This window comes from Leucopleurus acutus (assembly GCF_964270905.1).
Source record: "Leucopleurus acutus genome assembly, chromosome: 16".
In the NCBI taxonomy this organism is placed as follows: Eukaryota; Metazoa; Chordata; class Mammalia; order Artiodactyla; family Delphinidae; genus Leucopleurus; species Leucopleurus acutus.
Genome location: NC_139158.1, coordinates 17,423,568 through 17,448,112, shown reverse-complemented (window position 1 = coordinate 17,448,112; position 24,545 = coordinate 17,423,568). Strand labels below are relative to the sequence as shown.

Sequence of the window (24,545 nt, the reverse complement as noted above, 5' to 3'; positions counted from 1 at the left end):
GTTGTTTCCATATCTTGATTATTGTAAATAATACTGTAATGAACATAGAGGTGCAGATATATTTTTGAGATACTGATTTCATTTCCTTTGGGTATATACCCAGAAATGGAATTTCTGGATCATGTGGTAGTTCTATTTTTAATCTTTTGGGGGACCTCCATACTGTTTTCCATAGTGGCTGCACCAAATACATTTCCACCAACAGTGCACAAGTGGTCCCTTTTCTTCCTATCCTTACCAATACTAGTTATTTCTTGTCTTTTTGATAATAGCCATTCTAACAAGTGTCAGGTGAAATCTCATTGTGATTTTGATTTGCATTTCCCTGATGATTAATGATGTTGAGCATTTTTTTCATGTACCTATTGTCCATCTGCATGTTCTCCTTGGAAAAATGTCTATTCAGATCTTCTGCTCATTTTAAAATCAGATTGTATGAGCTCTTTATATATTTGGCATATTAGTCCCTTATCTGATATATAATTTTCAAATATTTTCTCCCACTCAGTAGGTTGCCTTTTCATGTTGTTGATGGTTTTCTTTGCAATGTAGAAGCTTTTTACGATGATGTAGTCCCACTTCCCTATCTTTGCTTTTGTTGCTTTTGCAGTCTACTTAGAGCCTACTTATTTCTTCATAATTCAGTCTTGGCAGGTTTTTAGGAATTTATCCATTTCTTCTACATTATCAAATTTGTTGCTGTATGATTATTCATAGTTGTATCTTATAATCAATTTTACTTCTGTGGCATCAGTTGTAATGTCTCATCTTTCTTTTCTGATTTTAGTTATTTGAATCTTCTCTTTCTTAGTCTAGCTAAAGGTTTGTCAACTTTGTTGATCTTTAGAAATATATTTTTTATATTAGTCTCAAATTCAGTGCCCTTGTTTAACAGTTATTATCTAACAGTTTATCTGTTAAGTATCTGGACTTTTAAAGATAATATCATTCCAATCCTTATAGTTTTCTAATATTTATAAATTTATTTATTTTTCTTGCCTTATTGCATTGACTAGGACCTCCAGTACAAGACATTCTTACCTTTGTCCTGCCCTAGAGGATAAAGTGTTCAATATTTGACCATTAGGGATGTTAGTTGTATATAGTGTGTGTGTGCACGTGTGCGCATGCATGTGTGCTCCCTATCAGATTAAGAGCGCTCCTTCTATTCCTGGTTTCCTGAGAGTGTTTTAAAAATCATGAATGAGTGTTGCAAATTATTAAATGTCGTATTAAAAATTATTAAATTATCGTATAAAATTTCTTCTTTATTCTGTTTATGTGGTGAAATAGATCACTGACTTTCAAATGTCAAACTACCCTTGTATTCTTGGAATAAACCTCATGTGATAAGGCTATATAATTTACTTCTGTATATATCATCAGATTTGATTTGTTAATATTTTGTTTACAATTTTTGTAAGTATATTTATGAGATTAAACTATAATTTCACTTTATTTTAATGCAAAGTGTTGGTTTCAAGGTTATGTCTTTAATTTCAGTGATTAGTTCATACATTTAATAAAAATACTGAGGTGTTTGGGATTAAGTGTAACTTCTTACTATTTGTTTTCCTTTTGTCCTATCTATTCTTTGTTCCTTTTCCTTCTTTGTTCCATTTCTTAGATGAATAAAGTTTTAAAAATTGTTAATCTCTGTTTCCTGTCTATTAGTTTGTTATATTTTCTTTTGTAACTCTTTTAGTGTTTTTCTTAGCGATCACAGCATGCGTAATTGATTTTTTCTTTTGGAGTCTACCTTTATATTAGTATTTTTATCACTTCCCAGACAATACAGTGACCTTTAACTTTATTCACCCCTTCTTATCTTTGGGGTATCATGGTAATGTATTTTAATTCTGCATATTGTTTAAACTTCATAAGATATGATCATTATTATTTTCAGCAATCAATATTATTTATATTTATAATATTCTATTGCTCTTCATTCCTTCCTACAGTAAATTGCTTCCCATCTGAGATTATTTTCCTTTTGCCCCCAAAATTCACTTTAATATGTCTTTTGATGCAGGTCTACAGGTGACAAATCCTCTCAGCTTTTTTTTCTTTGGTATAAAAAATAAAGATTTATTTTGCCTTCATTTAAAAAAAATTGTAATTAAGATCCAATTCACATACCATAAAATTCACTCTTTTGAGGTATACAATTAAGTAGTTTTTAGTATACTTATAAATTTGTGCAATCATCACTACTATCTAACTACAGAACACTTTTATTGCTCCAAAACTATCCTATACCCATTAGCAGTCACTCCCTATTCCCCCTCCCTCCAAAGCTCTAGCCCTTGACAACCACTAATCTACTAACTGTCTATGGATTTGCCTGTCCTGGACACTTCATATAAACAGAATCACACAATATGTGCCTTTCTGTGTCTGGCTTCTTTACTGTGGATAAATTTTCAAGGTTCATCCATGTTGCAGCATGTATCAGTAATTGATTCATTTTTATGGTGGAATAATATTCCATTGTATGCATAGTCTACATTTTGTTTGTCTATTCATCAGCTAATGAACCTTTGAGTTGCTTCCAGTTTAGAGTTATTATAGGTAATGCTGCTATGAACATTTGTGTAGAAGGGTCTTTTTGTGAACATATGTTTTCAATTCTTCGCTATATACCTAGGAGTCAAATTGCTTGGTCATACTATATTAACTTTTTGAGAAACTGTAAAACTGTTTTGCATAGTGGCTGCACCATTTTACATTCCCGTCAGCAATGTATAAGGGTTCCACCCTTATACCCTCACCCACATTTTTTATTTTCCATTTTTAAAAATAGTGGGTGTGAGGTGGTGTCACTCCATGGTCCTTATTTGCATTTCCCTAATGACTAATGACGATAAGCATCTTTTCATGTGTTTATTGGTCACTAGTATATCTCATTGGAAAAATGTCTGTTCAGATCTTTTGCACAGTTTAAAATTGGGTTGTCTTTTAGATCTTGAGGGTTCTTTATGTATTCTGAACACTAACAAATATATGGTTTGCAAATATTTTTTTTGTTTGTTTGTTTTTTTGTTTTTTGTTTTTTTTGCAGTACGGGGGCCTCTCACTGTTGTGGCCTCTCCCGATGCGGAGCACAGGCTCTGGACGCTCAGGCTCAGCGGCCATGGCTCACGGGCCCAGCCGCTCCGTGGCATGTGGGATCTTCCCGGACCGGGGCACGAATCCGTGTCCCCTGCATCGGCAGGCGGACGCTCAACCACTGCGCCACCAGGGAAGCCCGGTTTGCAAATATTTTTCCCATTCTTTATATTGTCTTTTCACTTTCTTGAAAGTGTCTTTTGAAGCGCAAAAGTTTTAAAATTTGAAATAGTTCAATATATCTGTTTTCCTTTGGTTGCTTGTGCTTTTGGTTTCATGTCTAAGAAACTACTGTCTAATACAAGGTTCTGAAGTTTTACACCTGTATTTTATTTTAAGAGTTTAATACTTCTTCCTCTTCGTACTGGGTCTTTGATCCGTTTTGAGTTGATTTTTGTATATGGTGTGAAATAGGAGTCCAGTTTCATTCTATTTCATGTGGATACCCAGTTGTATGAGCACCATTTATTTTATTTTATTTATTTTAATTTTTAAATTATTTTATTTTATTTTTGGCCGCGTTGGGTCTTCGTTGCTATGCGCAGACTTTCTCTAGTTTCGGCGAGTGGGGGCTACTCTTCGTTGTGGTGTGCAGGCTTTTCATTGCGGTGGCTTCTCTTGAGCACAGACTCTAGGCGTGCGGGCTTCAGTAGTTGCAGCATGCGGGCTCAGTAGTTGCGGTGTATGGACTTAGTAGTTGTGGCGCACAGGCTTCAGCAGTTGTGGCGTGTGGGCTCTAGAGTGCAGGCTCAGTAATTGTGGCGCACAGTTGCTCCGTGGCATGTGAGATCGTCCCGGACCGGGGCATGAACCCGCGTCCCCTGCATCGGCAGGCGGACTCCCAACCACTGCGCCACCAGGGAAGCCCCCCCACCATTTATTTTAAAGACTATTCTTTTCCCCCAGTGAATTGTCTTGGCACCCTTGTCAAACATCGATTGAATGTAAATGTATGACCTTTTTTCTGAACTCTCAGTTTTATTCCATTGATCTATATGTGTATAAATAAGTCAGTACCACCCTGTGTAGATTAATGTAGCTTTGTAGTAAGCTTTGAAATTGAGAAGTCTGAGTCCTCTAACTTTGTTCATCTTTTTCAAGATCATTTTGTTTATTCTGGCCACTTATATCTCCATATGAATTTTAGGATCAGCTTGTCAATTTCTGCAAAAGAGCCAGCTGGGATTTTGATAGGGATTACTTTGACTCTGTAGATCATTTGGGGGGAGTTATCTTAGCAATATTAAGTCTTCCAATCCATAAACATGGGATATCCTTCCATTTATTTAGATCTTCCATTATTCTTTCAACAATATTTTGTACAATAGTTTTTAGTGTACCAGTCTAGCACTCCTTTAGTTAAATTTCTATTCTATTCTTTTTGATGTTATTGTAAACGAAATCACTTTTAAAATTTCATTTGCAGATTGTTCATTCCTAGTTTATTAAAATACAGTTGATTTTGTATATTGATCTTGTATCCTGTAATCCTGCTAAATTCACTAATTAGTCCTAATAGTTTTTGTTTGGTTGTTTGCTTTGTTTCATTTTATTTTCTTGGTGTGGATTCTTTAGGATGCTGTATATACAAGATCATATCATCTGCAAACAGAAATACTTTACTTCTTTCTTTCCATTCTGGATGCCTTCTATTTCTTTTTCTTGCCTAATTGCATTGGCTAGAACCAAGGCATTCAGTACAATGAGAGTGGACATCCTTGTTTAATAAAAGTCATGAGAGTGGACATCCTTGTCTTGTTTCTGATCTTAGAGGGAAAGCTTTCAATTTTTCATCATTAAGTATGATATCAACTGTGGGATTTTAGTAGATTCCTTTATCGTATTGAGCTTCCCTACTTTTTCTGATGATATTTTTGCTGGATATAACATTCTAAGTTGGATTTTAAGTATATCTTTGTCTTTAATTTTTAAAACAGTTTTTCTATGATGTGCCTAGATGTGGTTTTCTTTGTATTTGTTTTGGGGTGGCGGGGGAGGGGTGGTTGTAGAACTAGAATCTGTAGCTTAAGGTTTCTTGTTAGTTTTGAAAAATTCTTAACCAGTATCTCTATTATTGCTTCTGAGTTATCCTCTCTCCTCTTTTTCTTGACTCCAAATACATTTATGTTAGACCTTTTCACAAGGTCTCACGTGTCTCTGTTGCTCTTTTCTGTATTTTTAAACATTTTTTCTCTGCGTGCTTCAATCTGTTCATTTTCTACCAATCTTCCAGTTCACCAATCCTATCTTCTGATTTTCTAATCTGTTCCTTTATCCATCTATTAAGTTCTTATAAATTTCAATTATTGCATTTTTCAGCTCTAGAGTTTCTACTTTTAAATAGATGCCATATTTCTGGTGGAATCCTTGAACATACTGATCATAGTTATTTTAAATCCTGTCTCATAAGGCCATTTTCTGAATCACTTATGGGTCTGTTTCTGGTTTTGCTTTGGTTTTATCTTCTTGGCTTTTGGTCATTTGGTACTGTTTTCTAGTTTGTCTTATCAGTTTAATTCAATGCTGGACATTGTGTATGGGAAGTATGGAGGCTTTAGATTAAGCTAAGTTTTTCCAGATAGGTTTTAATTTTTTTTTCTAGCAGACATATGGCATATAGGCAGATCATCTTGATGCAGTGAAGACTGAACTATTTCTGATTTTTCTTATTCCCAAGGCATAGCCTTTCCTGAATAACTGGGTATTTATCAGGGCCCATTTTTCTTAGACTCTGATTCTTTCCTTAGCATTGTGAAACTGACAAAATCTCTTCTTAGCGTTTTAGCCTGTTACCAGATGCTTTCTGCTAGGTTTCCTGGAATGTAACTCATCTGCAGTGACTTGGCAAATTATTTGAGGGGACATTGCATGCAGAATTTCAACACATTTTCCTTCTCTCTGGCACCCTGGCCTCTCAAGTACTATCTAACTTGGTTGCTTTCTCATCCTTTCTAGTGGTTTTCTTTTCTCCTCTTGTAGTTGTTCTTAGTAAGAGGGTTACTCAGATACCAGCTCCATCATGGCCAGAAGTGAAAGTCCCCCTTCACATTTTATTTTATAAATCCAAGATTCACTTACGTTTAAAATGTTATGAAATAGTTTGGACATACAAAAAGGTATAAAGAAAAACATAATCAACACCCATGGTAGCTTCACTCAGTTTTACCAAACTGTTGAGACCCCTGGAGACCCTCACTTCATCACATCCCCTCCTTATCTACGCTATTCAGGATTTGATGTTTTTCATTCCCTTGGATTTCTCTTTATATTCAGGACACATGTATATTCACCCAAACAGTATATAGAGCTGCTTTACATGGTGTTAAGTGTGACACAGATGGTGTTATTATGCCTGTGTTCTTTTCTAATCTTTCTTTTGCTTCAGAAAGAGTCATTTGCTTCGTGGGTTTTTTGGTTATTGTTGTTGCTTTTCTGTAAGAGGCATTTGCTTTGTTGTGTGAAGCTATGATTCATTTTCACATTGAGTGATTACACCATAGTTTATCTTTCCATTCTCTTGCTTATGTATATTTAGGTTGTTTCCAGTTTTTCAATATTAAAATCAATGCCACTATAAACATTTCTGCCTATGCTTCTTGTACACACGTGCCAGTGTTTCCTTGGTAGTATACCTCACAGTGGAATTGCCGGGTCTTAGGGTAAACACTTGTTCAAGTTTATTAGACCATGCCAAACTATTTTCCAGACTAGTTGTATTAATTTACATCTCCACTAGCTGTAAATGAGAGTTCCCATTACGTTGTGTCCTCAGCAACATGTGATGTTGTCAGACCTTTAGTTTTTACTAATCTGATAAAATTTAAATGGCATGTTATTGCGGTTTTCATTTGCATTTCTCTGTTGACTGTGAAGTTAAGCACTTTGCGTTCTCCATAGTACCTGCTTCCGTTTGACTTCCTCCCCCCAATCTTCTCCACATCCCCAGACTCTCCTGAAATTTGGCCAACTTTTAGTCTGAAGGACCACAACCTCAGAAATCATTTCTAGGCACTGGAGCCTGGTGGATAAGCACCAATTTAGGGCTCCATCCCATCCAGGACTGCGCTGGAATGCTTCACATGCAATAATGCATTTAGTGCCTACAACAAAGATAAGAAAACAGAGAATCAGAGAGGTCAGGAACTTGCCCAAGGTCACACAGCTGGCACCTGGCAGACTCCAAGCCAGGTGTTCTTCACTGCTCTGTAGGAGGCTGCAAGGCACCCTCTGTCCTTCACTCAGGAAGCACACCTGCTGGTCTGGGTGCATGTGGGGAGTAAGTTGCTGTTGCCCTCAGGAGTCAGCTGAGTGGGAAGCCCCATAAGGGGTGGATTCAGGGCAGGGAGGGTAGTGGGACCGGGAGGTGTTCCTACTTGGTGCTGTGGAAACAAGAGAAGACGTCATCATTCAAGGCTGATGTTTCCCAGAATTGAGTGGCTTGTTTAAGATGGTGTTAAATATCCCTGGACCCCCTAGTGAGAGAGTGAGACTTTTTTCAAATTTCTTTCTATCCTCTGATGAGTGAGGGGGTGAGAATCTCAGCTTGATGCTAGTATGTCTTCAACACCTCTCTAATACTCTTTAATCTCCCTTTTTAAACAAAGGCAAACTAGATCTCCAACTCATCAGAGTCTTTTTTTTAAAAATAAATTTATTTATTTATTTTTGGCTGCATTGGGTCTTCGTTACTGTGTGCGGGCTTTCTCTAGTTGTGGCGAGGGGGGCTACTCTTCGTTGCGGTGCACGGGCTTCTCATTGCAGTGGCTTCTCTTGTTGCGGAGCACAGGCTCTAGGCGCACGGGCTTCAGTAGTTGTGGCATGCGGGCTCAGTAGTTGTGGCACACGGGCTTAGTTGCTCCGCAGCACGTGGGATTTTCCCGAACCAGGGCTCGAACCAGTGTCCTCTGCATTGGCAGGCAGATTCTTAACCACTGAGCCACCAGGGAAGCCCCATCAGAGTCTTAAGCAGGGAATAGTATCTCACCAAAATTCAATTACTGTCTTTTGTTTTCCTTGTATTTAGTTTTTACATTTCACTGCATTTTGTTTTATGGTAAGTTGATTGCTTTGCTTAAGAAACACTTATATAACATCTGCTATATGCCAGGCACTGTTTCAAATGCTTTACAATCATTGACTGGGGAATGATACACAGCTATGGGGAAAAAATACACAACTATGTGCATTATTGCTTAGGTTGAAGTTGGAGTTAAATTTTTAATAGGGTCTGTTTATAGAAAATATATTAAATAAATAATAGTACACATGATCTACAAATATGGCCAACTTTTGGAAAATGAGACATTTGGGGACCTCTTGGGTAGATCACTCAGGGAGTCGGTCCATTCTGATGCCTTAAAAGCCTGTATCCATCACTGTTTCTTGAGTGTTTGTGTGCCAGGGGCTATGCCAGGGGCCCAGTGATTCTATAAATGGAGGCTTTGAATCCTCACCAGAATCCTGGAAGCAGGCTTTACCATCTTTACTTCTAAGGCTCAGGGAGGGGAAGTGGCCAGCCGAGAGCCACACAGCTGAACCTGTCCGTGCCCTGCACCACTGCCTGCCTGGTGACCTGTTTGGGAGCTCAGAGGAAGCTCCCAGCGGGGCCAGAGTAGGCTCTGGGGGAAGCCGGGTTCAGGGATGGTGTCCGGAAGAAGCCATGTGTGTGACCTGGTCCCTGCACGGGTCAGCCCTCTGGGCTCCTGTTCCAGCTACACACCTGTCCATGGGATCTATCTAGGTAGGGTTCTTGGGACCCACTGGCTTCTGGCTGGTACCTCCCCAAGTAGACACAGAGCTGGGGGTGCAATGGACAAAGTACCAGCAAGAGCCTGGCATTGCCAGCCTGGTGGGTTGTTCTTCTGCCCAAGGTACCAAAGTCCGCTCTTCCTGGGCAGGCTGGCTCTGGTCTCCAAAGAGGTCTCTTCTTCATCTCATGCAGATCAGGGTGTCCAGGGCACCTTCGTGTGGTCAAGCTGGGTTCCCCCGTGCTTGCTGGTGGGCTAACCCGGGGGAGCTCTGTATTTGGGTAGGAACCCTCGCTATTGGGCTAAACTTATCTTAGGTATGCAGGAACTGTCTCCTTTGTGGGCTAATCTTGGATTTGCTACTCATTAAGAAGCCAATTAATTGGGCTAACATCAACATGGGGGTTTTGTAAGAAAGAGGACGCAAGATCTCTGCCCGCCAAGCCCCTTTCCCCTCCCTGCCTCCCTCTTTCTTATCTAGATGGATAAACGTGCACACGTCGTGCTACATCAACAGGCTTAGCAGGGGGGGACCAGCAGCGAGCTCTTCCCCCTTTTCATCCTCCTCATTTGTGATGGTGCTGGGGGCCCAGGCAGAAGCGGGGAGAAGCGGGTAGGGATCCAGGGGGCAAAGAAGCCACTTCTAAGGGACAGGAATCCTTGGGGGCAGCCACGGGCTCCTCAAACTCTTGTTTCTCAGAAGCAAATCCAAGAAACTGAGGCAAGTCTTCCAAAGGAGGGATGGGGACCAGAGGGAGGATGTTCAGGGCCCCTTGGTCCCCAGGCCCACCCTCTCCCTGTGTGTCTCTTCCAGGCTCCGGCGGGCAGCATGCTCTGCGGCTGGGCTGCCCCTCTGCTCCTGCTGATGCTCCAGGGCGGTAAGTAGTTGCCCCGTGGTATGCGGGTGGAGAGCGGCCGGGCTGGCCTTGTGGGCTCAGGGCAGGGTAGAGGCCACAGGGTCAGAGTCTGTGGCATCTGTCCACTTGCGGCCGGCGCAAGTCCAGTAGCCATCTCTGCATTAGCTAGAGCCCATCCCACCAGAGAGCGCCACTGTCCAGAAGTGAGTCCTGGTCTCCACGTCTCGCTGGCCAGGGAAGTGGGGCGGGAGGATGAGGGACTTCATCCTTCTTCTCTCTGCCTTGGCTGGCTCCCAGTTCTCAGCGTGAGGAAGTCCTGCCTGTGATCTAACCACAGTTTCTCCTCATCTCCTAGGAGATGTTTCTCAAAATCACTGGATCCACTGCCAACACACATATTCCCTGGGTGGGGAGAGTGGCTGTGGAGACAAAAGCAGCCAAAGCCTTAGAAGGAAGCCCCGGAGGAGCAGAAGATGTTGCAGTCAGAGGGAGAGATGTTCGAGACCCGAGCAGGGAAAGGCCAGGTGTTAGACTTGGGGGCGCAGTCAGGGCTGAGAGATCCAGGAAGCCTTCCCAGAGGAGGTGGGACACAGCACACAGGCTCGAATGGGAGCTGGCCTGGGGACAGGGGTGCCCTCAGCCGCCGCTGTGCTGACTCATAAGCATTTCACTCCGGTTTTTACCGAAAGACCCAAAGCCTCAAATAGCTCCATCAGGAAACAGATGTCAGTCTCCTTTATTTTCCCTTTCTGAGTGGTCAGAATCCTGTCCTAGCCTCTAAAGGGCCTTTGGGTCACCCGCTGCCTCTCCCCACCCCGTGAGCACAAATAACAAGCCCCTGCTGTGTCCCGGGGGCCGAGCATCCTCATTCCCTTCTGCCGACAGCCTGTGAGGCTCAGAGAGGGTGAGAGGCAGGTCCACGGCCACACAGCCGGGCAGTGGCAGAGCTGGGATGGGTTCCCAAATCTGCCTGATTCCCGTGGTCTTAACTGCTTTTATTGGGTGAGTGCCACACGCAGGCCGCCTGGGCTGCACTGGCGTGATATCATCTAAATACCTCCCCACCCCGTCCGAGGGGCCAGTGTCTCCAGCTTACAAATAGCAACTCAGAGCACTTGTGAGCCACGTGTGCGCTTTTCACGGCTCCCACTGCCTCCCACACGCTGTGATAGCCCTGGGCGGGGTGGGGGTGGCCCGGGGGCTCTCTGCGCAGGGCTCAGGGTAGTGACCGGTGACAGGGTTTTTACTCCCTCTGGTCCCTGATGCCACCTCCACACTAGTTCAGGGACTACTGTCCCCTCTCCAATGTTTCATTACAAGTTCGGGACAAACCCTGTCCCTTGGTGGCCTTGAGTCTACCTAGGAAAGGCAGCTCCTCTCCAAGTTCTGGAGCCCTGAAAGAGAACGACTAGGATACGATGAACTCAGAGAGGACACAGCCACATGGGTTTTGGTCCTACCAAAATCAGTCCTCTTTTCTCCACAAAGTATCTGAACGGGCCGCTCTGTGTCCACCGACAGGCCCCGTGCTCCTCCCCGAGGGAAACTTCCTCCTCCAACAGGATTCATTTCCACATCTCAGATCCCTTGGTAGTGGCTGTCTGGAGCCACTCAACTGTGTTGAGAAGGATTCTGAGGCCACACCCAAGGGAGTGAGTGCCATGATCGATTAGCGGTGTCCGCCATGTGTGTGGATGTGAAGAACTAGCACAGATTAGATTTTGCCTTTCCTGGGTCTCCTGAGCCCAGACCAAGAGCGAGACAAGAGGTGTAGCCCAGTCTCAGAGCTTCAGTTTTCTCATTTGTTAAATGTGATGGGAGGAGACATAAAGGACGTTTCCAGTGACAGTGTTCTAGACTACAAATCCAGCTTCTGACCTAGATGGAGACCCAGGAGGAATGTACTGCTAACCCCTGGGTCTTCATTAGTCAAGGAAAAATAGGAAAAAGCCACTAAGAATGAATCCATTTAAAAGGGGAACAAATTTCTGGTAAATAGTGGGGGGTGGAGGCAGGGGGAATAGCAGCGTTGGCACTTGATCTTACAAAACAAAACTAAACTAAAACTTATTAACTGGATTTTGTCAAACATTTTTAGAACAAAGTAAAGCAATTAACGATGGAGTTGGGAGAGTATTAAATCTTGCAATAAAATTGCCTGAGGGGGACCATACCTGTGTCACTTGGTTGGTGGTGGTGATGGTTTGGGCAGTAGGATAATACAGACATCTTGGCAAAAGTATCCAAGGGCTTCTCAGTTTTCTGAAAGTTTCTTGCTCCCTCGAAGCACTGCCAGGTCACCGAGGTCCATGTCCTGTCTTGGACCAGCTGCGGGGAACAGAGGGAGCACGTGGTCTCTCACTGACCACACGAATCCCTCTCGTAGGATGTGCAGATTCCCCCAGCAACCGGGGAGTTCAGGACACACCACCTTGAGAGGGAGGCCGGCCAGGAGGGATGCTGACCTGGTGTCTGGACACAGGGCTTGTGGGGAGGGCGCTGGGTGGGGACCCGCTTAGTTTATGATGTTTCTCGTTAGGAGAGTCTTGTCTCCATAGCCAACCTCGCAACTTTGGGGGCTCAAAAATAGAATTCTTAGGTGGCAAGGACCCCCTTGCTCCAGGCCTTAATCTTAGTGGCCCTAGGGTCATCATATTCATCCTGGCTCTGGGACCCCTGCTTCCCGTCATCCTCCAGCCCTCAAGGGGGTGAGGGGGTGATCAGCTCTGCTGACCCCGACCAGCCCCCACCCCAACCAAGGTCTCTGTGTCCCTTGACCCTCCAGCCTGGGGCTGCTCAGACCTCGTCTGCTACACCGATTACATCCAGACGGTCACCTGCATCCTGAAGACATGGGCCCCGCACCCTGGCACGCTCACCCTCACCTGGTAAGTGGCCAGACCTCGCCAGCCTCGGGGATGCGATTCAGGGTAGCCCTGGAGGGCTGGGGTGGGGCAGGACTGCCAGAGGCCACAGACGGAGTTGGACCTACTGTGTGCCTGGCAGGTAGTTTAGCAATAAAAATAATGGCTGCCACTTCTGGGGGCTCTCTCAGTCCTTCCACCAACAGCTTTTGGTTTCACCATGAGCTGAGAATCACTGACCGTGATCTGGGACTGGGAGCTGGGAATCACTGTGCCTACCTTACAGATGTCCATGCAGGACTCACGAGACTTGTCCAGCGAGCAGGGCTCCAAAGACCATACTCTCTTGCCCACACAGGCCAGACTGTGGTTTTGAGACCCCAGGATGACCAGACTGCCACATGATTTTTTTGAACACTGAATACATGCCCGGCATCCTGCTACACTTCACATGAACCATCACTTCCCATCCTCACAATTATTACTCCCATTTAACAAACGAGGACACTAGGGTTCAGAGAGGTTATGCAGTTTGCCCAAGGTCACACAGCCAGTGAATGGTGGAGCTGAGATTCAAACACAGGCAGTCTGACTCCAAGATTCATGGGTCCCTATTGTTAAAGAAAACTTTTTCATTGCACTTGTTAAAGAATGGTAAGGCAGACTTTATTCAAGACCGTAATGATCGGGCTTCCCTGGTGGCTCAGTGGTTAAGAATCCGCCTGCCAATGCAGGGGACACAGTTTCGAGCGCTGGTCCGGGAAAATCCCACATGCCACGGAGCAACGAAGCCCGTGCGCAACAATTACTGAGCCTGCGCTCTAGAGCCCGTGAGCCACAACTACTGAGTCCACGTGCCACAACTACTGAAGCCTACGCACCTAGAGCCTGTGCTCCGCAACAAGAGAAGCCACTGCGATGAGAAGCCTGCACACCACAATGAAGAGAGCCCCCTCACCACAACTAGAGAAAGCCCGCGCGCAGAAACGAAGACCCAACGCAGCCAAAAATAAATAAGTAAATAAATTTATTTTAAAAAAAAGAATATATAAGGGATTCTTAAAAAAAAAAAAAAAGACCATCATGATGGGTGTAGGGACTGCTGCGTGGGGTTTTGGTGTGGGGAAGAGAGCTTGGGCTCAACTCGAATACAACAAGGAAAATTAGGAATTTATAGCTAAGGAGCAGGTCAATGGATGGAAAAATACTAAGAGGAAACATCAGGGGTAAGGGGGGTTCCAGCTAAACTGACTTAACAGGATTCTTGCTAATGGAAGCCCAGGGTGAGCCTACGTCGCCTGGGGGTGGTGGAGGATGAGGAATTCGATCAGATATCAAGGATGGAAGATTCTGGCTAAAATGACTTAGCAGGATTCTTGCTAACATTAGACAATGCAGAGACGAGCTTGGGAGTCCCAAAGTCAGGGCCTCGTCGAGGAGAGAGTTCTGAGGAGCCTGAATTGAGCCTGGTCAAGGAGAGTCTTTGTCAATGTGCTGCTCAGGATAAAGACAGCTGGCTTTCATTCTGTCATCACCAATTCATTCGTTCATTCAGTTACTTCTTCAGAACATATTTATTAAGCTCTTGCCAGACACTTGCAGGCACTGGGGGCCCAGTAGAGCCTAAGACAGACCAGGTCCCAGCTGGTCCCGGAGCTGACTTACTGCAGGTGGGGAGTGGCTGGGGAGACAGACAAGAAAAACATAAACAACCAACAGGATGCTTCCTGAGAATAATGAGTGCTTTAAAGTCCAGGAACCTTGAGCCTTGGGTGGAAAGCGAGTGACATGGGGAGAAGGTCTGCTTTAGCCAGGAGGGTCGGGGCAGGCCTTTCTGTGTGGGAAGGAGGCAGCCAGTGAGCTGGGGAAAGGGCAGTCCAGGCAGAGGGCACTGCAAGTGTAAAGGTCCTGAGGTCGGGAGAGACTAATGAGTCTGAGGAATAGCGAGGAGGTCAGTGGGGCCAGAGCAGAGTGAGCCAGTGTGAGAGAGAACAACAAGCAAAGGAGATGAGAGGTAAGCAAGGCCCAGCTTCCCCCCACCCCCCTCCCCCGGTACGCGGGCCTCTCACTGTTGTGGCCTCTCCCGTTGAGGAGCACAGGCTCCGGACGCGCAGGCTCAGCGGCCATGGCTCACGGGCCCAGCCGCTCCGCGGCATGTGGGATCTTCCCAGACCAGGGCACGAACCTGCGTCCCCTGCATCAGCAGGCGGACTCTCAACCACTGCGCCACCAGGGAAGCCCAGGGCCAGCTTTTATTGTGTGGGTGATGAGAAGCCACCCGAGGGTTTTAGGCATGGGGGTGACAGGCAGTTTTTAAAGATTCTCCTAGCTGCTGTGCAAGAGGTTTAGAGAGACTTTATTCAGCAGAAGTTTCTATTCCAGCAAATATTTAGCAAATAACAGAGTCCACACATCCATATTAGCCTTCAAGGGTGGTCATGTTCACAGCCTGAAGATGTAGGTAGGGAAATAAATATCTGGTGAACTCCTATACATACTTCAAAACCCACTGTTTCTGCCCACTGGCAGTTAAAAAGCCAGAGCATTTTCCCCCAACCTTATACCAATAGCCTCCCTGGTAGTTCACCCAAAGCAGGGGATGAAGTTCATTTGGCTCTTATCTTGGCCCTGAGCACAAGCACTTATTAGGTATTCAGCAGATGTTGGACAGAGGAGGTCAGGAAGGAGAACTGAAATGCTTAGCACCCTTTCTGTAGGACAGTGATACAGTTGATGGAACTGACAGGGACAGATTTAGGCTCAGTCCAGGCAAGAATGGCCCAAATTTCCAAAGTTAAAAGCTGCTGTCCTTAAATGAGGTAGTGAGTTCCTGGTCCCTTGGAGGCATACAAGCCGAGCCTGGACACCATCCATCAGGGCTACTTCAGGGGAGGAGTATCTTCCCGGGGAAAGGGGTAATTCGACCAGGTGACCCCCGGCACCACTTCAACTCCCTCCCAGCCCCAAGATTCTGGGCTGGGGTCCTGGCCCTGTGCCCTGAGCCCCGCTGGCTTCCAGCCATAATCGGCTGCTCTGTCCTTGAAGGCAAGACTCATATGGAGAACTGGAGGACGAGGTCACCTCCTGCAGCCTCTGCTGGTCCACCCACAATGCCACGCATGCAGAGTACACGTGCCATATGGATGTGTTCCAATACATGGCCGACGACGTTTTCAGTGTCAACATGACAGACCATTCGGGCAACCACTCCCAGGAGTGCGGCAGCTTTGTCCTGGCTAAAAGCAGTGAGTATCCCTTGGACCCCAGAGCTGAGGAGGACACATGGTCCCTGAGACGGCTCCCCTTCCCCCACCATCATAGCTGACCTGTCCTATGTCCTTACCTCCCCTTAGAGTTCTGCTCTGTAGGTGCACCGATATTTACTAAGGTGTGACGGGTTGATAACTAGGTTTGAGCTTTAACCAAAGAGAGGCAGCCGCGGTATGAAAAGGAGCTGGACTGGGACCCAGGATCTCGGCCTTCAGTTCTGGTTCAGCCCTGCCTATCTGTGAACTTGGACCAGTTCCCTATTTGTAGAGTGAGGGCCCTTTTAACCCTGACTCTTAGGGATTCTGTCTACATTATGAGGCAAGTGGGGACACTGAGTCTCAAGAGAAAAACTTCCCTGAGTTTTCTCTCATTCGTTAGCTCCCGTGAGGCCTGGAATTTCCCTCCAGGCTGGGGGCCGGGTGGAGGGGCGGTGCTGGCTGGTGGAAGAAGTTGTCTCTGTGGGTCCAGACCCAGGGCCGGTCCAGGAGGCAGCTTTTAGTGTGTGTGTGTGTGTGTGTGTGTGTGTGTGTGTGTGTGTGTGTCCCCAAAGTGGGATTTCCACAGAGGGGGTGAGAAGCCTGTGCTCAGAGGCATGCAAATGCAAACTGCTAAGAGAGTCCTGCCCTCCTCGGGAAGGCCCAGCCTCTGCGAGGAATCTCTGGGGGATTTTGGCCCTAGGTTCCCAGTGGTGGGGCAGGGGGGTGAGAGGGTGTCTGTCACCTGGAGGGGGTCCAGGTTTGCACCACTTCGCTGAGTGGGTGTCGCACTGCACAAGGTGTGAATGAAGGTTCATACACACGCAGACACACCCAGAGTCTCTCACACGCACACTCATAAATCCACCCTTGGACAAATGCACGGGTGTCCCAGCAGCCCTGGGCCTAGCCAGCCTGGACACAGGCCCACGCTCTCTCACACACGCCCATATGCACACATACGCACACGCTTACTCAGCCATGCAGATCCAGGCGTGGGAGCAGGGGCGGCCCCTTGCCCCTCTGAGTGAGCGGGGCAGACTGCAAGCCTCCCCCTGCCCCTGCGGAGGAGAAGGAACTGCTCCACGGCCCCTCCACCTCGCAGGGCGGCTCCAAGTCCCATTTCTCTCTGGCGCCCTCCCTCTCCCCCTCCCTGCCAGGGCCTGAAGCCAGGGGGCAGTGTTCTACTCCCTTCCCCCTCCTGGGCTCTGGGCCCCCATTCTTGACCCCATCCCTGATCCCCAGCTCTGGTCCTCACCACCCAGCCCAGGACGTACAGGGAAGTGGAAAACCAGGTCTCCGTCGGCCTGGGGAAAATAGGAGAGGGCTTAGCAGTTATTCCAGTCCCAAAGGACCCATGGCTGAAATAGCAATGATAATAAAGCCCTCGCCGCAGCCTCCTGAACATCGCAGGCCTTGGTGCTGAGTCATCCGTAGCCTCAGAGTTCCTTTTTGGAATCCCTGGAAGGTTCATTTGTTGGTTTAACAAGTATCTCTTGAGGGCCTGCTGTGTGCCGGCTCTGTCCTAGGAGCTGCGGACACAGCACTGACCTGGAGAACAAAACCTCTGTCCCAAGGAGCTAAGATCCCCAAGACAGGGGCATATGGCAAGCCGGATCACAGAGCCCAGGAGGGCGTGGTGTTGTGGCCCAGATCTCTGCTCCCGCACTTTCCAGAAGATGTCTGGGAGATGACAACAGTCACATCAAATTCTCAGGGCCCCTGCAGGCGTCAAAATGCTCGCTGTAGAGCAGCCCGGCAGGCACTCAGAGGTGGTAACTTCCATCATTAGCATAATTGGTGCTAATTAATTAGCATGATGCTAATTACAGTCTTTTGACTTCTCAAGGAAGCTAGAGTTAAAAGAAAGTGATTCGGGCTTCCCTGGTGGCGCAGTGGTTGAGAGTCCCCCTGCCGATGCAGGGGACACGGGTTTGTGCCCCGGTCCGGGAGGATCCCACATGCCGCGGAGCGGCTGGGCCCGTGAGCCATGGCCGCTGAGCCTGCGCGTCCGGAGCCTGTGCTCCACAGTTGGGAGAGGCCGCAACAGTGAGAGGCCCGCGTAAAAAGAAAATGATGCCATCATTTAGAAAAGAAATGGAGAATGAGTGGGTGTCGTTGGTGTCCCCCCGCTCCCCGGCCCCCGGCTACGCCAGTCTGCATTCTTGCCCCCCTGAGTCATAGCACCCCCACTTTAGACTCATCTAAATCTCTCATTTCTCAGATGAGTAAACTAAGGCCCAGAGACAGGGGATGCTTTACCCCAAGTCATTCAGGGTCATTAGTCTTGATCTCATCAAGGAGAGCGTCATTCTCAGCTGCTGCAAAATCTCATCCCGTTTTATCTTTCTGGCTTTTTCCTCTAAGTCAAGCCATCTCCCCCTTTCAATGTGACGGTGACCTTCTCCGGACATTATAACATCTCCTGGAGCTCCGATTACGATTACAATTTGTACGCGCTGAAGGGCAAACTTCAGTATGAGCTGCGGTACAGGAAGCTCGGAGACCCCTGGGCTCTGGTGAGACCCTCAGAGGACTGGGGCGGGGTGAAGGCTTCGAGAGGCTTTCTTTGTTTAGAGTGTTGGAGAGTTCCAGAATGCCCCACTATTTAGAACAGTCACAGCTGAAGTGTTCTAGAATTATCCATCCTTTAGAATGGTCCCAGTTTAAGATTTTCATAAATGCCATAGTTTAGACCATCCCCAGTGGAAGACTTCCAGAGGTACCCATTGCTAAGACGCCTGTCGTTAAAGACGCCCAGAAATGCCCACTGTTGAAAGTAGCCACTGTTGAAGAATTAAAGAAGTGTCCGAAGTCCGGAATGCTGCCAGCTAAACATGCCCAGGAATGGCCACTGCTGTTCCCGGGACATTCCCAGGCCCAGCAGGCAGGGTCCCCTGTGGGGCTGTGAGTGACTGAGCTGGGCTCAGAGAGAAAGCGACCAAAGCACTGTATCACAGGCAAGGCCAGGGCAGCGCCCCCGGCTCTGTGCTGCCCACACCGGAGTGGCCAGAGCTCAGACTGACTCTTGTGGAGGGGGTGGAGACTTGCCAGGAGAAACTCCACCCCTTTCCTGGGGGCTGGTAAAGGGTGGTTCTGCTGGAGGCGGGGGCTGGCCCGGGCGGTCCTAACCCAGCGCATCCTTTCCCTGGGTTGGCAGAGTCCAGGGAGAAAGCTGATCTCAGTGGATTCGAGAAGCTTCTCTCTCCTGCCCTTGGAGTTCCACAAAGGCTCAAGCTACGAGCTGCAGGTGCGGGCAGGGCCCCAGCCTCGCTCCTTCTTCCAGGGGACCTGGAGCGAGTGGAGTGACCCAGTCGTCTTTCACACCCAGCCAGAAGGTAAGATGTGAAGCAGGGATGGACACCCACTCCTTGTACTAAATCTTGTCCTAGTGCAGCGGCCCTGAGCCCTGAGATTTTCAGCACGGCTGGAAGGTTCCCACTCAGTCATGCATCCCCTTGTAGCTGTTCCACAGCATTTCTGGGGCCCCTGCTTGCCAGGCCCTGCATTGGGTGCCAGGTGCCTCTCCTGGCGGGGCCTTTGATCCTCCTAATGTATCTGTGAAGTGGGAATTATTATCCCCATTTTGCAGATGAGAAAACTGAGGTTCAGAGAGATGAAATCACTTGCCTAGGGTGGGGGTGGGAGCAGGAGTTGAAGCCAGGTCCATCCCACCGCGAGGCACCAGCAGCCTTCCCACCCACTTCCACTCCAGCCCAGACCCAGTGCCCTCCACACCCAGCCCAGGTGGCCTCTCGTAGAGGTTGGTCAAATTCACCCAGTGTTTTCTTCCTTCCCAGAGATAAAGGGAGACTTGTACCCTCAACTGCTTCCCATCTTGGTCCTCGTATGCCTCATCCTTGTCATCTTAGGCCCGAAGATCCATCAGGCTTGGAGGTGAGGCCAGGGAACAGGGTGGCAGGGAGGGGCTCAGCCTGGGCCGGGACTGGAGGACACACCTGTCACCATGACAATAGTAATGACAGTGATGGTGATACTAAACTGGGCACTGTGTGGAGCACATGCTTAACCCTCACAGCAGCCAGATGAGCTTGATACACGGCATTTACTTCCATTTGACAAATGGGGAAACTGAGGCACAGAGCTGTCTAGGAACTTGCCCAAAGTCACACAGCAGTGAAGTGGAGGAGAAGGAATTTCGACCTGTGCTCGTAACAGTGACCTCAGCTGTGATCTTGTCCAGTGAATTCTAAGCTTTGAGTCCTGAGGGTCAGGAGGGGCCGCCAGGTGGGGGTTAGGGGCTGGTGGAATAACCCCCCTGACAATCCTGCTTCAGCACCAGAGGTTTTGCTTTTATCTCTTCATGTATTGGGTTTCTGCTGAACGTGGCCATCCAGAGAAGGGCTGATGCTGATTAAAAACATTGATAAAACCTGAGCTCCCCTGGCCTTCGTGCATGCTGCTGGCTGGGGCTGAGCCCTTGCTAAGTGGCAGACACTGGGCGGGGGCCCTGCATACCCTGTTCCAGGCAGAGAAGCCTGCGAATCACAGAGGGTGTTGCAGACCAGTCTCTGGGTGCTGGGGTGCCTGGCGCTGTGCCTACACTTCCTGACCCCTCCCTACAGCCCCATGGAATTGGCTGTTGGCTCATCCCTGGTGGTGGAGGAGGAAGTCACGGCTCAGGGGCCAGCACTGGCTTAGCAGAGAACAGGCAGCCAAGCCCTTAAACTTGGAGCACCTTCAGGAGACTCGCTGCCCCATTTTACAGATGTGAACACTGAGGCCTGGGGCAGAGGGGCGGAAGGGAGGGGCCTGGGTGTGTCTTAGAGGCTCTGAGCCTCCCGCAGGACACATTTGGGGAGCCTCTGAGCGGGAGGCCCGGCTGCCCTCTGGGAGGTGCGGGGGGCTCACCTCGTCTCTGCCCTCCAGGCTATGGAAAAATGTGTGGGTGCAGGTGCCCAGCCCAGAGCCCTTCTTCCAGCCCCTGTACGTGGGCCACAGCGGAGACTTCAAGGTGAGTGTCCCCACCACATGATGAGCCCCTGGAAGCCTCTCACACTCTGGGAGCTTGCTTCCACCCACACATCTAGACCACCAGCCCCACCCTGTAGGCCCGGGGCACCCAGATCCCCGACCCGGGCTGGAACCAGGCTTCAGTCTCTGCACATGCAAAGTGCAGGAAATAATTCCAGTGGGGCAGAGTTGGCATAAGAATTAAACAAGATCCTGCAGCATTTCCCAGCCCAAGGAGCCAAACTGGGAGAGAGGGTGAGCCAGGTGGTCCCTTGAGCCACGAAGTGGCCTCCTGGTCCTTTGGTAGAAGCCCTTGCTATGGAGGTGGGGAGGGAGCAGCTTCTGGGAAGGATATGGCCCTGCCTGCAAGATACACCAGCCCCATCCAGGCCCCAACCCCCGCTACCAGCGCCATCGCCCTTGGGTTCTCTGTGCCTATTTACCACCCCCCACCCGGTGGCGGCAGTCACCGCAGAGAGGATGTGGTAACCCATCTGCTCCAGCAGAGTCTGGAAGTCAGGAAGTGCGACATGCCATCTGCCTGGCACTCACTGAGCGCTGTCTCACCTCCACCCTTTCATCCTCTTAGCAGCCCCTGCAAGTGGGGAGGGTGTGCTCCACCATCCCAGGGGAACCACGAGGAGACTGAGGCTCAGAGCCTGGCAGGGGAGGAGCCTAGGCTGCAGCCCACATTGGATAAACCCTTTCCTCTTTCCTCTGCACTTTCCCTGAAGCTCAAATATCACATCTATTTTGTGTTTGTTTTACCAATACTCTTACAGCACTTGCTGTGCACCAGGCACTCTGCTAGGAGCGCCACAGATATTATTTAATTTATCATTTAATCCCCACAACCACCCTGTGGAGTGGGGACTATTAGCAGGCCCATTTTACAGATGCAGAAACTGAGGCACAGAGAGGGTAAGTAACTGGCTCAAGGCCACACAGCTGAGAAGTGACTTCAAATCAGGGGTAGTGGCCTCAGCAGGGTTCTGAGAGGAGTTTTCTGATGGAGTAGGCTCAAAACTGGGAGATTTTGGTTCTCAGGGATTTTCTCTGCCAACTGGATGGAGACCCTGTGTCATGAGTGGGACCCCTGGCAGGTGAGGGCAGGGGGATCCTTAAAGTTTAGGGACAGCTGCCTCAGTCCATTGTCACCCCACAGCCCTTATCTATTCTGAGTGGCTGGTCCTTGATTCACTCCATTCATTCATTTAGTTAATATACATTTCTTGGGTGCCTACTGGGTGCCAGGCGCTGTGTGAGCCTCTGGGGACACAGCCGTGACCAGAAGAAGTGGGGCTTCTTCCCTGGTCATGTGTCCACTCTAGTGAGGACACAAACAGAAGAATGCGTGGTTTCGAGAAATCTCCCCGAGGACATAAAACAGAAGGCCTGGTGAGGGCTCTGTCACTCAGTTCTCAGGGCCTCCCGCCCCTCGTCCCCACAGCTTGGGAATCTTGGACCCGCACCCATACAGACCCCAGGCCACCGAGCAGCAGATTGTCTGTGCCTGCAGGCTGCTGAGGGCCGTAGCTCCCTGCTACAGGCAGGGAGACTGAAGCCCAGGGAGGCCGGGACGGCGACAGGGACTGTCCCTGGATAGGGACACAGCACGGTGCTCAACTCCCCCCACCCCCATCTCTCTCTTTATCTTCTGGAGTCTTTGTCTCTTTCTCTCTTGCTGTCTGTCTTGTCTCTGTGTCTGTCTGTTGATATGCTCTCCCGCCACCCCTTGTCCCCCATCCCATCCATGACTCTCCCTCCTCTTCTCTCTCGCAGAAATGGGTGGGCACCCCCTTCACTGCTTCCAGCCTGGAACTGAGATCCTGGAGCCCAGGGGTGCCCTTGTCCCTGGAGATGCACAGCCAGTGCCTACCGCAGACTGCAGCCAAGGGGCTGGTGCCCACAGAGCTGCCAGAGCCCCCAGACCTGGTGGAAGCCGACGGGGTGCTTGAGCCGGGCTCCTGGGGCCCAGCCCACTCCACCGCCAGCAGCTTGGGCAGCTCAGCTCACAGCCAGGAGAGGGACCGGCCGTACGGCCTGGTATCCATCGACACGGTGACCGTGGTGGACGCAGAGGGGCTGTGCACCTGGCCTTGCACCTGCGGGGATGACGGCTACCCAGCCCTGAACCTGGACACCGGCCTGGAGCCTGGCCCGGGCACGGAGGACTCGCTTCCGGGCATGGGGGCCACAGTCCTATCCTGTGGCTGCGTCTCAGCCAGTGGCCCTGCCGGGCCGGGGGACCCCCTGGGCAGCCTCCTTGGCAGGATAAAGCTGCACCTCAAGGATGAGGAGGGTTGGGCCCCCGGGCCACCCTGGGATGGCGGGTCGCCCCGAGGGGTGTCGGACAGCGAGGCAGGTTCACCCCCAGCTGGCCTGGACATGGACACGTTTGACAGCGGCTTTGTGGACTCTGACTGCGGCAGCCCCGTGGAGCATGACTTCAGTAGCCCCAGGGACGAAGGGCCCCCCAGGAGCTACCTCCGCCAGTGGGTGGTCATGGCCCCTCCACCTGCAGGGCCTGGGCCCCAGGCCAGCTAGTGAGGCCGACTGGCCGTCCAGAGCTGGCCATGCCACTGAGCCACGAGCCACGGACAGGGTCACCTGGGCTGAGGTGTAACGAGGCCTGCAGCCCTTGGTCTCCCGGCTGGGACCCCTGAGCCTCGTGTTTACAGTGCATGTCTGGGGCTCAGGTGCCCACTGGCGTGGCTGCGCGTGGGAGTAGCCTGCGTGCCTGTGGACACGGAGCTCGGCTGTGGTTCTGCCATATTCCCAAGGCCACTCGTGTGTCTGTGCCGACGTGAGCTTCCTGCGCACGTGAGCTTCCTGCGTGCGCGAGTGTGAGCCGCACGTGTGTCTGTGGGCACGTGATGACAGCCTCCCTCCCTCCGAGGCACGTGGGTGACCCCCGGGTCACGTGCCGAGACCAGGGCACTGCCTGGGACAGACACCAAGCCCAGCCCCCCAGGTCCTGCCTGCAGAGCCGCACAAAGTCCAGACTGTTCCTTATCGCCTTTCAGGGGGAGGGGAAGGGGACCAAGCGAGCCCACAGTGACCCTGGGGGTGGGAAGATTTTGGGGGGAGCCAGTGGACCTGGGTCTGAATCCTGACTCTGACACCTCCTGGCTGTGCCACCTTGGGTGAGTCACTTCCCCTCTCTGGGCTGGAGTTTCCTGTCTTAATAATGGGGGCGGCCTGACCTACCCTGGGGAGAAATTGGAGAGGTCGCCCATGTACAGGGTGCAGCCCAGACTCTCAAGAAACGTCAGCTTCCTTCCTTCTGCGGCCAGGACCAAGGCTTGTGCTGGAGGTGGGTGGGAGTGAGAAACCAGACACAGCCCAGGTACCTGCGGAGGGGCACTTGGGGGATTCCAGGTTTAAAATCAGCTTAGTTTCTTAGAATCAGCCCCTCACCAGCCAAGATTTCTTTTTCTGCCTCCTGCTGCCCATTTTGTTGTTCCCTTTATGCACCCCAGAAATATTTATTGAGCACATTTACTGAGTACATGCGGGTGCTGGGATACAGCGAGAGGACGCTCCCCTTGGCACTCACACTGGGGAGGGCCGCAGGCTGGACTCGGCAGCAATGGCACGGTGGTCCTGATCCCCTGGCATCTTCCTTGCTTGTCCTGGGGAATTGGAGGAAGTCAAGTTCTTTTTGATGATTTGTCGGAGAAACTGCTGAAATGTGAATTTAAGATGCTAAGAAAATACTTGTTTGTGACGTTTTGAAGGCACCTTATT

General features: G+C 49.4%; 1 protein-coding gene across 1 annotated transcript; it reads left to right on the top strand.

Moving 5' to 3' along the window:
- Positions 1-9,684: 9,684 nt before the first annotated feature.
- On the top strand, positions 9,685-23,342 carry IL21R (interleukin 21 receptor; the record flags this gene model as incomplete). Its single annotated transcript, XM_082856942.1, has 8 exons — positions 9,685-9,733; positions 12,498-12,600; positions 15,622-15,821; positions 18,189-18,340; positions 18,982-19,159; positions 19,622-19,718; positions 20,712-20,796; positions 22,578-23,342. The coding sequence occupies 8 exons, from the start codon at positions 9,685-9,687 to the stop codon at positions 23,340-23,342; spliced, it is 1,629 nt and encodes a 542-aa protein (XP_082713068.1).
- Positions 23,343-24,545: the final 1,203 nt, after the last annotated feature.